Below are 15,408 nucleotides of genomic sequence, written 5' to 3'. Positions count from 1 at the left end.
TTGTAAAAGGAAAGTTTAAATTTTTTTGTTCTTTTTTTTTTTAAACATTGTCATTTAACTGACAAATTACATTTGTAGAAATGACAATTTACTTTGTATGTAAATCAGAGTTTATTTTGAGCATCATATGGCAGAACCTTAATTTAACTCTCATAGATTTTTTTTCCCCACGTTTCTAAATTAGGATTCTAACATAAAATTGCATGCTGGGTTTTGGAAGCTGTGAATTTAAAAACCAAAAGCTGAACCTTTAGAGATTAGCATACAAAGTGGGAACCGGTAAAGGCTTAGAACAGTGACTGTTAAATAGTCCCCTTCCCCCCACCTAATGGTTTTCAGTTCCAAAGTCTTAACAATTGCTTTTGCAGTTTTGACTAACAGGTGAATATTAGAAGTAGCCAACAAAAAGTAAGATCAGAAATCTTCTAACATAGAAATAAATACTCTAAAACATGGAATTAAGTATATTGACCAAAATAAAATGGATTTTCACTGTAGCAACCTTCTGATATCCAAACATATCATAGTTAAGACTCAATAAGGTATTGTAAACCCTGAAAATTTTTGCAAAGCATATTGGCAAAAACTGGAAGTGTTTTAAATAGACTCCTAGCCCTACAAAACTAAATTTTATCTGCTAGTTCCTGTGCATTTTTCACACCATAAGTTACCTGTGTGAATTACTCTTTAAACATTTCCATGTAGAGATGGTGATGAACAACGTTTTTGTACAAAGCCATTACAAGAAAATGAAAATGTTCATATACTTCCATTTAAAAATTTCAAAATGAAAATAGTTTATTGTGTGCCATGCAGGGAAAAAATGTGTAAACTTAACAAGCTAGATTAACCACTTTAGTAATTAGAAAAATGCCACTGGGAATTTGGCATTGCTTTTTAGACACTAAATTACTACTTTCTGGATGTGTTTAAGAAGCAGCAACATACAGATAGCTTTAGAATTTCTTATCCCGAGTTAGTGGGCTATGTATTATGAAGCTAGGGACACCACTTTTGGACCCTGGATCTGTATTACTTTATCCTAGGAATAGAAAATATGTAATGGTCTCGTCTCATTTACTCCATTGATCTCAGTCACTGCCAGTTTCTATGTTCCAGTCTTTAATTTATGTTAAATTGCTTTTTCTACCAAAGAACCATCAATCACTTAGGTCTTATAACTTCCATCACTAGAACTAGTAATTTGCTTTTTTTTTTTTTAATCAAGTATCTATTTTCAAAGAATGGAGAACAAGAAAAGCGGCCCTAAGATACAGATGTTGGAAAGTCAGCTTGTGAGTTGGTTCTGCCCCTCTACTTTGACATGCACAGTTACTCTCTTATTCAGAATTATGATGAGGACCCTTGAGGTCACTTGTGAGGGTCAAAACTATTTATATTATTAAATCCATAAATGACATCAGTCTGCTATATTTATTTCACACAGGTAAATCCTATGCTAGAAATTAAAACTATAATTTAAGTTTACATAAAATGACTAGTACTGAAAAGTTTAAAAATTTTTAAATATTCTCATTTTGGTAAAAATTTTCATAAAATGCCATAGTTCTTGCTTACTAGAGGACCGTCATCAGCATTTCTAATCTGTTTATAATTGCAGTATTAAAGCACTACCTTTAAAGCAAAGAGCAAGCCTGTCCCCAGTTTAAAAGTTATTCTGCCTTAAATTCAGAAATTAAAATATTGACATTTTCTGTTCTGCTCAAAGCATGCTTTCAAAATCTGCCATTATTTTGTTAATGATTTTGAGTCTGAAACCATTTAATACTGTGTTAATTAATGTTGATGTTCTTTCACTTTGCTGTTAGGTCAAAATTATGAATGTGCATATAGCAACTTCCAGCAGGATGGGTGGGTAGAGGTTTTAGTATGTACAAATTATTTCAACTACCATCTTATTATGCTATATATCAAGCTTGAAAAAATATTTTAAGATGGTAGGATATTTTATGTGTTAGATGAAGTAAATATCTAGGTTCTTTCCTTTTCCCTTGGAGAAAGCTAATTGCTTATTGCATGAGGAAAAGGGAGTCTTCAGATTCTTTGAAATATATTTCAGTAATGCTGCTTTTTCAGTTTCGCTTGCACATATTTTGTTTATTTTTGGGTCTGGCAATTTAAAAACAAAATCAAAAACAAATCATATCCATCCATTACTATCTTTGTGATTCAAGTGCTTGAAATTTCTGAGAGTATGTCTGTATAAGTCTTCTGTTTGGCCTCATTTTGGTATACTTGCAGACTTCATTTTGTTTTCTTTCTCTTAATTCTGTTAATTTATTTAATCTCATGGGAGAGAAAACGTGACCATTCTTTTATATACTGTACTTCATTCTTCCATCCGATTCATACTCTTAACTGCTTTGGATTCATGTATTTGTTTTTGTTAGTGGAGTTGCTGCAGTTTACCTGCCATGGTGGTGCTCGAGTATAACAACATAGATGGAAACAAGTTATTTCTCCAGTAGGGTTTCATTCTCTTTATTTCTGCTTTATGTCAACTGTGTAATCTTAAATCTATAAGAACTATGCTGTACTGTCAGAAGTATCTTATTTTTACATTTTAAATTGTACATACCACTAACAAGTCAGGTAAACAATTTCTGTAAATTTTAGTGTTCAAAAAAATTGTGTTTAATAAAAGTTATCTTGTTGTTTTGAGTATATCTTACTAAAAAAAATCTTAACTAAGATGAAAATTCCTTTATACCTTTGTGTTGGCAAACTGATTTCCTAATGGTAAATTACCTCTTTTACATTTTATTCTTTAATAAAAATGTTTCAGACTTCACGTTCACGGAAGTCTGAAACTGAAATGTGTTTTATAGCAGTTCTGGTGTTAACTACCTGAGTGACATGAAGTGTTTTTTTTTTTAAGCCCTGAGTTTTTGTATATAAACATTGACAGCTCATGTAAGCATCTGAGTAGCGATCAACAGTCCTTCTCATATTTTTCTTTACATTTTATATTCTACAGAATCTGATTTCTTAAAATGTTAGTTTAATTAAAACTTAATTGAAGTACACATTACAATTTTTAAATTTCCTATCATTTAAATTTGTGACGTACTACACAAAAGTATTGAACATGCTTGAGAAATAATTTGATTCTCTTAATTCATTTGCGTGTTCTGAGTAGTTACCATCCTTTGCATGTCTATGGCTTGCTGCTTATGTTTAGAGAAATTGTAGTTTGTTGACTTAGAAACTTCTTTTGGTTTTACATAATATGAATTTGGCACATATATGCTATTGAAATCAATTGCTATATTGACTTTATGTATTCTCATTAGCAGCTAACAGTCAACACCATCTGTGGTCACAAAGAAACGACTTAATCTAATGAAATGTAACAGGATGAAGTTTTATTCTTTAGTTTAGCTGCTCATGGTACAGGGTATTATGGAGAAGAAGGCTTCTTGACAATGACATTTTATACGAAAAAAAGTGTTTTTACTACTTATGTTAACCATAGCATCCAGTAAAACAGACAGACGGACACACACATACACACCCTACCTTTTCTCTCTTTTTCTCAATAATAAAATCCTCTAATAATTCATGCCTTTTAAAATGTTTATAGTTAAATACCTTGTCATTACTTTTCTGTAGCCTACTCATAATTAGCACCCTGTATAGAAATTCCAAAGTAGAAATAGTGGCAAATTGATTTTTTAGTTAGAAAAATTATAAAATCCTTCTACTGGAAAAATGATACTTAGTTCCAGGTTGTCTATAAGTTTGTAAAATAATTTTTGTTCCCTTGGCAAACAACATACTTCCTAGCAAAAGGAAGCTCTTTGAATTAAGAGTCTTCTCTGATTCTAAACCATTCTAAATTTTGGTAGCTAAACACTGAACTTGAAAACATTAAGTTAAAGATCCTTTTGAATATGATTCATGCTACCCTAAATAATATTCATCTATAGCTCTAACATCTTTTTGGGGGCAGTTGGAGAGAGGTGGGGTATAACAAAAACTGCATTGCTTCAGGTAGGTATAAATGTAGAGGTCAATCAAATTTTTAGTTATACATCAAAAACAACTACACTCCATTAAATTATAAAAATTGAATTCTCCAACCCTATTCAGTCTTTAATTGGGTATGGAGTTTTTCATCCATATCACCCTTATCATTTGCCTGTGTGGACCATATATATTATTAAATACTATTTTACTGATTTTTCTATTATTTCCAATTCTAACTTGATAATCCATGGCTTTTATTTCATTGCTTAACAATGTTTGTATCCTTTATTCAGCAAATAGTTTACACTGGCCTATTTTGTATCACTCAAGATTTTTCTCAGGTAACAGCTTTATTATTATTATATTTTTAATTAACGAAAGAGGTAGGATTACATGAGAGAAAAAAACTAAATTACAAAAAGGGACATTAAAACTAATCTTTCTGATTACATGGACACTGTCTCATATATGTAATCTAAGCAAAGTAGAAGATTTGTTTTTGTTACTTAATTGCTTTTGTGCAAGATAATGTATGACACTGAATTCACATGTGTTTGTTGGCTTTATTACATAACCTGAATAAAAATTGATGAAATCTAATAGGTATATAAATTAAATCGTAAAAATATGAAGACTGTTGATGTAGCTATTTGAGAAAAGTGAAATATATGCATTTTTCTTTTATTTTTAAGCATATTTTCTCTCAAAATTATTTCACAAATTATAAATTTTCCAACTAAGATGAAAGCCAAATATTGTACACTAATGGTATTGGAAATTTTAGAATTCATTTATTTATATATATCCTACCTTTTGCATTTATGCTGTTCTTTCTCTAAATTTGTATATTGTAAACTGAACATATGTTGAATCTACTTTATATGACAAAATATTTTTAATCATTATATTTTTACTAATTCATTGAAGGGTTGGATTGATCCTCTTCTTGCAGTTTCATTTTTAGGCAGAACCGTTCTCTTTGGATTGAGGCTTCACTTTATTTTTTTTTTAAATCTTTATTGAATTTGTTACAGTATTGCTTCTGTTTTATGTTTTGGTTTTTTGGCTGCGAGGCATGTGGGATCTTAGCTCTCCGACCAGGGATCAAACCCGCACTCCCTGCACTGGAAAGCAAAGTCTTAACCACTGGACCGCCAGGGAAGTCCTGAGGCTTCACTTTAAAAGCCTGATTTTTTTTTTTTTTTTTAATGTCCTAGAACTTTCCTAGAAAAGTTTAGAAGAGCCTCTACAGTTTTAAAAAATAATTTTTAAAAACTTTATTGTTTTGAAATGTTTTAAGGGTTTAGCCCTAAGAAACTAAACGAACATGATTTATTACTTTCAGTTTTTATTTCACAGCATATATTAATAATAAATGACAGTTGAAAAGCAAAAACCCAAAATCTATCACAGTTGTTGTAAGAGATGTCTAATAAGGAAACTAATGTAAAATATGCTTTAATGCTTATATCATAAGTCACTTAAAATATAGGTGAAGATCTAGCTTTGTCATTTGAATATTGTGTGTGATGTTTCGGTAGTACAGGTTAATTTGTATTTAAATCTTTACATTGTTATCATTGCATGTATTCACTGTATTTTTTTAAGGTGTCAACTGTTTTCTCTTTATAGATTAGTATTTCAAAGTAACCATTCCATACCAATTCAAACTACCATCTGGTCTCTAAGCTTGTTATATGAAACTCTTTTATCATTGTCCTCCAGTTTTAGTGTTTTTTGATGGGCTACACCTGAGCTGTACATTTTCTTTTTCTTTTATTTGCTTCTGTATACAGGCTGGCTTAGCGGGAGCTCCAGCCCGTGCTGTATCAGCTGTAAAGAATATGAATCTTCCTGAGATCCCAAGAAATATTAACATTGGTGACATCAGTATAAAAGTGCCAAACCTGCCCTCTTTTAAATAAAAAATTTAAAAGGCCACTCCCAGGTAAAATCCGGGGGAAAAGTCATCTAAGTTTACCATGCAGTTGTTTACCAAAAATAGAGGAGGAGAGTCTTAACTTTTGCTCTTGGATTTAAGTCAAGGTACTGTATAGAAGTTATGTAAAATCAGTATGGAAGTTCATTGTTGCTTTTCTTGCTCAGTGATTTTTGAAGAAATTGAGTAGTTACAGTGTGATTTTTTTCTTTATTTTCTAAACTGCATTCCTATGGCCACCTAAGGCATGCCTCTATGTATTGGCTACTACAGTATTTTGAAAAGTGTTTGGGACATTTCTTTAAATTATGTATAACCTAAAATGTTGGTGTTTTATATGGATCACAAATACAACATTCCTTAATTCTTTCTGTTATTTGTCAGAATTGTTATTTAAAGAACGAAGTATGTATTGCATGAAAACATTATGACCTTTTTCTCTTAGTTTAAATAAACTCCAAGGTAACTGGACTTCTAAAGCACCGTTCTGTTTGCCTGGTATCTACTTTAGCAATAATTTTTTTTACGACCCTCTGACTCAAAGAAGTAAATAAAAGTATATTTTATCACTGTTAAGCAGCTGTTAATGTGGATTTATTTAATTTATACTTATATTTTTAATATTCAGAACCTCATTATTCTAAAACTCAATTATTTCACAAGTCAAGAGTAGTGTATCTCATAGTATATTGTGTAGGATGAGATCTGGAGTGGGAGATGACAGATCTTTTTCTAAAATCCATATTGAGAAATTGCAAAATCTGTTTTATACACATAGGTTTAAGTCTTGCATCTGATCCCTTCTTGCTGAGATGATGAAAAATAATTTCATAGCAAATACTTAGTTGCTTTTGAACACAAAACCCTTTGGGGGGCTTCCCTGATGGCGCAGTGGTTGAGAATCTGCCTGCTAATGCAGGGGACACGGGTTCGAGCCCTGGTCTGGGAAGATCCCACATGCCGCAGAGCAACTAGGCCCGTGAGCCACAATTACTGAGCCTGCACGTCTGGAGCCTGTGCTCCGCAACAAGAGAGGCCACGATAGTGAGAGGCCCGCGCACCGCGATGAAGAGTGGCCCCCGCTTGCCGCAACTAGAAAAAGCCCTCACAGAAACGAAGACCCAACACAGCCAAAAATAAATAAATTAAAAAAAAAAAAAAACCCTTTGGGGCCCCACTTGTTTCATCCCAAAGTCAAAACTTTCTTAAGTCCTAATACTCTCGTATTCTGGTTTCTCATAATTTGCCCACATTTTCTTATTTAATCTTATCTTGGGATCCATGAGTGGGATTCTTCTTCCAGTTAGACTAAGGTTTTCCTTCTAGTTCTAGTCCTCCCTCCCCAAATACTATTTTTTGAAACATTTCCTTAGATGTGTGGCATGTATGAATTTTACTCCAAGCTCTGGGGTGTAAGAAAAGTCACTATTTTTTCTAAATAAAATTAATCTGACTCTAAGCCCCATCCTACTGAGGCAACAGGAAACTCAGTCTGTGATTATTGGGATTTCCATCAGTTCAGAGATGTATAAAAGTCCTAGAGTAAGGTTATGCTAAGCAGAACATGCAGGGAGGTCCCTGGTCTTAAGTCATTTGAATGTGCCAGGTGAACAAGTCCCTGTCCTCATGGACATATATGCAGTACCACACTTTTCTCTTTTCCCTTTTTTTGGGGGGTGGGGGTGGATTATGGAAAGATTTAAGTTTTGATTTGGTTAGAATGTACCAAAATTAGGGAAACTTCTGGGCCGGATCATACTTTAACCTCAAGAAATAGTCAAAAGGGTTTCATCTTTTACTATATTCTAGTATGAAAAAGAAAACCCAGTCATGTGCAAATGACAGAAGTAGGCAAGTCATAGAAAACTAAATCTCAGTGACCGCTAAATATGTAGAGATGCTTAATCTCACTAGTAGCCAGGGAATGCAAGTTTAAAGGACAATTAGATTTTATTTTCACCTGTCATATTAGCAAAAATTAGAAGGGGTGACAGTATCCAGTGTTGGAGAGGATGTGAGGAATGAGAACTGTCATACATTGCTCATGGGAATGTAATTTACTGTAACTTAAAAAAAAAATAATATGCCAAGTTCTGTGAAAATTTTTAAAAATCAAAAATACACATATCATACATACCCTGTGACTCACTTTGGGAACTCTCTATTCTCTTAGCATTCCTGGATATCTTTATATACAAAGGTAATTATTTCATCAACTTTTTAAAGCAAAATAATAATAATAATAAACTGGAGATACCTTAAATGCCCACCAGTAAAGAAATGGTTGAATAAGTTATTGAAGCTACCACACTAGTTATAATAGCAAAAGACTGGGATGACCCAAATGTCCATTAGAAGGAGATTGGTTGAAAAGCTGGATTACATCCACATTATGGAGTCCTATGAAGCTATCAAAATGAAAAATATCTCCCTATATTGCTGAAAATTGATCCCTAGAATATAATGTTAAGTGAAAAAAAATCAAGATGGAAAAAAGTATATTGATGGTGTGTGTATTAGTCAGGGTTCTTCAGAACCAGTAGTGTGTGTGTGTGTGTAATGAGACTGACATTTAACTCAGTAGACTGAGTAAAGCAGATTGCCCTTCTTAATGTGGGTGGGCCTCGTCCAATCAGTTGAAGGCCTGCATAGAATAGAAGGGCTGACCCTCATCCAAGTAAGAAAGAATTCCTCCTGCCTGACTGCCTTCAAACTGGGATGTTGGCTTCTTCCTGCCTTCAGTCTTGAACTGAAACATGGGTTCATCCTGTGTATCAAGCCTGCCTGCCTTCAGACTGGAACTATACCATCAGCTCTCCTGGTTTTCCAGCCTTCAGATTTGGACTGGAACTCCACCTTAGGCTCTCTGGGTCTTCAGCTTGTCAACTCACCCTGCAGACCTTGAGACTTATAAGCTTCCATAATCACATGGGTGCATTCCTTATAATAAATCTTTTTAAATAAAATCATTAAGTTGATGATTTTGTTTAAGAGATTTATTATACTACTCAAAGTCTGAAGGCAGGAAACTGCCGATGTCCTAGCTTGAAGGCAGTCAGGCAGGAGGAATTTCTCATACTTGGACAGAGGTCAGCCTTTTAATTCTATTCATGCCTTCCACTGATTGAGTGAGGCCCATCCACATTAGGGAGAGCAATCTGCTCTACTCAGTTTACTGATTTAAATGTTACTCTCAACCAAAAACACCCTCACAGAAACACCCAGAATGTTTGACCAAATGTCTGGGCACCCACATGCCCCAGTCAAGTTGACACACAAAATTAACCATCACAGTATGCTACCAGTTATCTAAGAAAAAGGGAGAGTGAGTGGTGTGTGTGTTGTGTGTACTTCTAAATGAAAGGACAAGCCATATATATATACACACACACATATATACAACATACATATATAGTGAGAAGGAGGAAACAGGGCAGAAGTGTGGGGATAGAAGCTAGACTTCTTGGAATGTACCTTGTTTTGAAACCCTGTAACTATTTTAAGTAATTAGTAATCGAACTTAAAATTTAAAAAAGTAACCCTAAAAATTAAAAGCAAAGCAGATAAATTGAACTATGCGATGAGTTGGTGGCATAATCACCCAAAGGGGAACTGCTTCACATGACTTTAAAACTCTTGACTATACACCACTAAAGACAAAAAGACCTTCCCTGCCCACCCCCCAACTTAAATTGTTTTCTGTAATCCTGGTATTGGTGATATTTTAAAATTCCGAGGCTGTGCGTGTGAACTCTGGGGTAAAGCAGAGGAGAAGGTGCCTCGGTGCCTGTAGTGGATGCTCTGGCATGCATCCTTTAGGACTGAAGCACTCATTTCCTCAGCTGCTGGCAGTGTTGGTGGCTAAGAGCACTCAGCTGAGTTGCTGAGAATTGCCACCAGCCGAAGGGAGCTACTTCACCTGAAGTCACGACTCCTCTCCAAAGACATCCTACATCCAAGTTCTAAAAGCCCAACCCACTTGGCTAAGGCAGGACAACTCGGAAAGGCCATCCCAGCTCCAGTGCTACCCATGGGATCGGCTAAGGCCTTTGTCATGACTGCATTGCAGTTTAACTCTTCCCTCTGCCTCATCCTACTTCCTTTCGATTTCCGGCTTTGATCCCAAGGGCGTATCACAGTGATTAGCTTGCATCCAAATCACTATCTCAGTCTGGTTTTCAGGGAAGCCCACCTAAGACAGTTAGAGCCAAGAATGGTCTGAGGAAGCAGATTCCAAAATGAGATTTTGGAGCTGGACCACCCTCTGGCAGGCTGGCAACAGAAGACCATGTTACCGGTGGCAGGTGGAGCATGGTTCGCCACTAGAATGCCATAGCAGTGTAATTGTTGAAACTCTCACTGATGGTGAACTGGGAATGCCTTGGTAGGCACAGTGTCTCAGGCATTTGAGAAATATAAGAGAACTAGTAATTATGAAGAGTATGGAATTGGATGGCTGTTCTTGCAGGCATTCATTCCATTAGAGAAATGCTGAGAGTGATTAATTACCAATTAAAGGCTATGTATGAAGGCCAGAAGGGCTTCTTAACAATGTATAAAAAGACTTTCATCTCTTGCAGCTGGAGGACAGAAAAAGCTGAGGATCAGGCCCAGGCCTTAACTGTAAGATTGGCAAAGTTCAAGAGAAGATTGGATTCCAGCCTCATCATGTCTGCTAAGCCAAGGTCAGGGACAAAAATCTTGGATACGGACCTACAGAAGTAGCCCACTTCTTCCCATTAAGCTACCACTCACTCCCTTCCTCCTCCTTGCTTGGAGAGGATGCAGAAGCTTCTGCCTTGCAGGTTAACATGCACCCTCCTCAGGTTTTGCCTCACCTGCTCTGATCACCAAGCCAGTCGGGTCGAGACACAACATATTTGGGCCAGGGAAGTGCTAGGGCTGCCAAAGTTGTTGCAGAACCTTGCCAAAATAAACCTGGAAGAGCCAAGAGAATATATTTGGGCCTGGATCCTGAGGGTTCTGGCTTAAGGGGGAAGGAACATAAAGCTGGATGAGGGAGAGTGTTTTATATGTAAGCTCTCCAATGATAGAACATTTAACACTCTGGCAGGGACCTGAGGAGGCAGTGCTGATACACTGCTAGGGTAGTTCTTGGAAGCTTGGAGAAAGGCTGAGCCACTACACTTGGCCCAGCTAAGTGAAGTATAACATAACATCCAAGCAGACAAGCGGAAGAAGAGATGACAAACCTTAGAGAAGTGTGTGGGCTAAAGTGAATATACTGTGTAAGGCAAGACAGCCCGGAAGTTCCTCCATTTACCAAAGCAATAAGGAATATGTCACTGTTTACAGGGACACCGGCATCATTTAGAAACTCGGTAGTGGCTGTCTTCTGAAGGCCAGGACTTAGAGTAGGAAATGCTGCCACAGAGCTGGGTGCCCTGATAACAGTGGGGATGATGAGATCGTGAAATAATAGATGCCAGGTTGTGGCACTTAACCAGGAGGTGCATAGTGGGCTAATTATCTTAATGAACTGCAGGGTCAGAGTGGCAACCAAAGATCCTGACCCACAGAGAGCTATAGAGATGGTTAATGGAACGAAGCTTCGGTAGGTACAAGGTAGATGGTCAGCCAGTAAGGGCGTTGCCCGATCTAGATAATCTAAAGAACTAAAAAATGGATGATCAGGAGGTTGAGAGCAGCCACCGCAATAAAGTCATTACTTTTGTTCCAGTTTCTGGTCCTGAGCCAGTTCTCAGACCCAGAACTCCTTGATTGACAGAAGGACCAAATCTCCAGGAGGAAGGACCCTGCACACCATGGCAAGTGCATAATATTAATGATTTTTCAACTACTTCCTTAAAGGGATTTATTTACTTGGATAACCATACACTGGGAAATGGAAAATACCCAATGTTTTGAGGATTTTGAGGCACAGTTTCCAAGCTGACACTGATAACTAGGGACCAAATATCATCATTTGGTCCCTGCCCCCATTACAGTGGGAGCATATGGGGGCTAGGTAATAAATTTAGTCCTGGCCCAGGTATAGCTCATAGTGAGTCTGCCAGGTCTACAAATCCACCTATTGGTCATTTTTCCCCATCCCCGAATATAAGTGGCATGGACAGTTATCTATGGCATAAGAGCTATTATAGAAAGAAAGACTTAAGTGGAAGCTTTGCAACTGCCCACATACTCACAGCCAAGATAGGAAATAAATAACGATATTGCGTCTTGGGGAGGAGAGAGATTAGTACGACACTTAAAGACCTAACAGATTTTAAAATGGTGGCCTCCATCACATACCCATTTATTGACCAGTTCCCTACAGGTGGATCCTGGAGGATGACAGTGGACTACTGCAAACTGGACCAAGTTGTAGCTCTAATTGTAGGTGTTGTACCAGATGTGGTATCTTTGTTAGAGAAGATGAACAAGGCCTCAGATAGATGGTATATGGCCATTGATCTGCTAAATACCTTCTTTTCCATCCCTGTTAGGTGGGAGGACCAGAAAGTTCACATTATGGACACATAACAGTGTACTATGGATATTAACTCGCCCTCAGAACATAACATAGTCAGAAAGGATCTGGGTCATCTGGATATACTATCACATTGGTCCACATTTTGATAACATTGTGTTACTTGAACTGGATGAACAAGGAGTTGCAAGCACATCGAAGCCTTTGGTAAGATACATGCCCTCCATGGGTGGAAGATAAGCCCTGTGAAGATTCAGGGCCCTACCACAGCAGTGAAGTTTTTAGGAATCCAATGATCTAGGATATGCCAACCTATTCCTTTCAAAGTAAAAAAACAAAGTATTGTATTTCACAGCTCCCCCACTCAGAAGCAAACACAAAGGTTGGTGGGACCCTTCAGGTTCTGGAGGCAGCATATTTTATACTGGGAACACTATTCCAGCCCATTCATACAAACAGCTTCTAGAATTGAGTGAGACCCAGAACAGGTAAGGGATCTGCAGCAGGTCCAGCCTGCAATGTAAGTGTCCCTCCCTCTTGAACCATACTCCCTGACAGACCCAATGATATCAGAGCTGTTAGTTATGGTAAAAGATGCCATGTGCTGCTTATGGCATGCCCCAGTTGAACAATTACAACATAAACCCCATTGCAGTCAGACAATGCCACCTGTAGTGGAAAATTAACACGTAATTTGAAAAACAGTTCCTCGGGTACTCCTGGGCCCTGGTTGAGACAAGCATCTGATCATAGAAGTGATCATACATCCAGAGCTGAGCTGGGATCTGTCAAAGTCACAAAATCATAAGGTTTGGCAGAACTAGCAACAATCTGTAGTAAGATGCAAGTGATACATGGGAAAGAATGGAGCCAGAGGGCATAAATAAGCTGCACAAGTCCTGATCCCAATTTCATTTTCCACTGTTGACCACTGCCTCTCCTTCAGCTCCAGGGAAAGATAATAGTGTGGAGAAATCCAGTGGGCAGAACTTTGGGTTATATACGTGGGCATCCACTCTATGTGAAGATAAAAGTGGCCCAAGGACTCACAGGCAATACCTAATGACTTGGTTGGTTAGCCAAAGTCTTGGAAAGAGAAAGATTGGAAGATCAAGGACAAGGTTTGGGGAAGAGGCGTGTGGATAGACCTATATAGGAATAAGCATGAAAATATGAAGATTTTTGAATCATGTGTTACCTATAGAAATCATCTGAAGAGACACTATACTACCAAATAGAATGACTCAGCACAGTGTTATTGTGCTTCTGTTATTGGCCTCAGTGTTGACACAACGGGAGCTGGAATGGAAGATCCAGGGATTGAGGGCTACACGTGGGCCCAGCAGCATGAACTCCTACTCATCAAGGCTGATTCAGCTACTGCTTGTGTCAAATGTCCTAACTACCAATAACAGAGACCAATGCTGAGCCCCTGATACAGCACCTTCCCTTGAGGAGACCAAGCAGCCACTTGGTGGCAGGTATTTAATTTTGGGCCCCTTCCATTTTAGAAAGGGGAGTGAATTAATCCTGATAGAATTGACACATATTCTGGATTTGAGCTTTTGTTTCTTGGCTGCCTGACCTCAACCAACATTGCTATCGAAGGGTTTACAAAGGGTTTGATCAACCTACATGGGAGCCCACATAGCATCACAAAGGACCAAGGAATCCAGTAAAGGAAGGGCTGCAATGAATGCAGAACCATGAGATGAACTGACCTTGTTATATGCTGCCCAACTGAAGCTGCTGGACTGATAGGGCAATGTAATGGTCTTTTAAAAAGGCATACCTGAGGCACTAGGTTCCTAAATTGACAACCGTTATATGGTGCTCTGTTCCCAACAGGTAGACCACAGGGGTCCAGGCACCAAGGGGTAGAAGTAGGAGTGGCTCGACTTACACCACTCCCAGTGACTCACCAGGGGAATTTGTGTTTCCTGTCGTCACAAACTCTAGGATCTATGGTACAGAGGTCTTGGATCCCAGAAATGCTTCCTCCAGGGTTGCAACAAGAGTTGTATTCACCTTTAATCTACAGCAGCCCTCCATTCATTTCAGGATGCTCATATCAAAAGATCTTGTTGGCAAGGAAAAGAGTCCTCATCCTCCATTCCTCCATAGCTTATTGAAGTCTGACCAAAAAAAGTGTCTTTCAGAGCACCAAAAATAATAGCTATCATGACTCGTATAGTGAAAATCACAGCTATTTGGGAGATAGGTTTCATTAGGACTCTGTTGCTGGTGTTGCAGCTGCTGACTTAGCACAGCTCACTCAGTGTGACTCCAAAACCAGATGTTAAAATATATATGTATTTTGTGTGTGGAGAGGGAGAGAGAGATCAAACTGAAGAGTAACCAATTATTGCAGGTGAAGAAGAGGTGTGGTTACTACCCATGTAAGATCACAGAAATTGGAGAACATAATTTCTGTGTCAGAATTACCTTCTGTAATAGATCGATACCTAAGAATTGATAGGGAGTGACGTCAGCATCATAGCAATGTAAGATGTTGCTCTTTTCTCTCCCCGCTTTTTAGCAATTAATTAGACATCTCTCCATGAACAAAAGTGCCTCGTGGGGAGCTGTGGGACCTACCACCCTACACCAAGGGACCTGGGAGGACTCTCACCTACCTGTGCTTCCAAAAATAGACAAACAGACATGGTAAGGGCTGCAGACCCAAGGGAGTCAGCGAGCCTGCCCCACCCCTGCTCACTCCAGTAGGGGAAAAACCTGGAGAGTACTGGCCTATTCAGATACCCAGGAGCAAGAGGATTTTGTACAAGTCCAGCCTGTCTGAGGGGAGATACCAGTACACCATTAAGACGGGAAGGATAAGAGTTTGTACACAGTGGAGAGGAAGGAACTCTCCCAGAGCCCCCTTCCCCATTCAGGGCAATGCCTACATAGGGCTAAGCTGTCAAGTATTGGTGACCTCTCCTGTGGAGGAGGTGGAAAGCTGTGAGTGAGTGCCCAGCTACCCCAGTCTTGTGGGTTACATCCGGAGAAACCCATTTCTCTC

At 38.1% G+C, this 15,408-nt stretch overlaps 2 protein-coding genes across 7 annotated transcripts in view; both read left to right on the top strand.

Annotated features, from left to right (window-relative positions):
• AP3S1 (adaptor related protein complex 3 subunit sigma 1) overlaps positions 1–6,300 on the top strand; it is a 68,933-nt gene extending 62,633 nt beyond the window's left edge. For 2 of the 4 annotated variants that reach the window (XM_082455829.1, XM_082455826.1), the window contains one exon: positions 5,787–6,300. In XM_082455829.1, the coding sequence (XP_082311955.1) occupies positions 5,787–5,915 (129 nt within the window). In that variant the 3' untranslated portion in view covers positions 5,916–6,300. Of the gene's footprint in view, positions 1–4,283; positions 4,300–5,786 lie in introns of those variants that run through there. The other 2 variants (XM_082455827.1, XM_082455828.1) reach the window with 2 other exon arrangements.
• A 331-nt stretch (positions 6,301–6,631) lies between these two features.
• Positions 6,632–15,408, top strand: part of LVRN (laeverin) — a 166,296-nt gene continuing 157,519 nt past the window's right edge. For 2 of the 3 annotated variants that reach the window (XM_082455738.1, XM_082455736.1), the window contains exons 1-2: positions 6,632–10,614; positions 11,631–12,590. Coding sequence is in view for 1 of the 3 variants with exons in the window: in XM_082455737.1 (XP_082311863.1) it covers positions 11,716–11,718 (3 nt within the window). In the remaining 2 variants the exon portion in view is untranslated. The remainder of the gene's footprint in view (positions 10,615–11,630; positions 12,591–15,408) is intronic. The other variant, XM_082455737.1, reaches the window with a different exon arrangement.

The sequence above is a fragment of the Balaenoptera physalus genome, assembly GCF_965194825.1.
Source record: "Balaenoptera physalus genome assembly, chromosome: 3".
Lineage (NCBI taxonomy): Eukaryota > Metazoa > Chordata > Mammalia > Artiodactyla > Balaenopteridae > Balaenoptera > Balaenoptera physalus.
The sequence above is the reverse complement of the archived record's forward strand: the minus strand, read 5'-3'. Positions and strand labels throughout refer to the sequence as shown.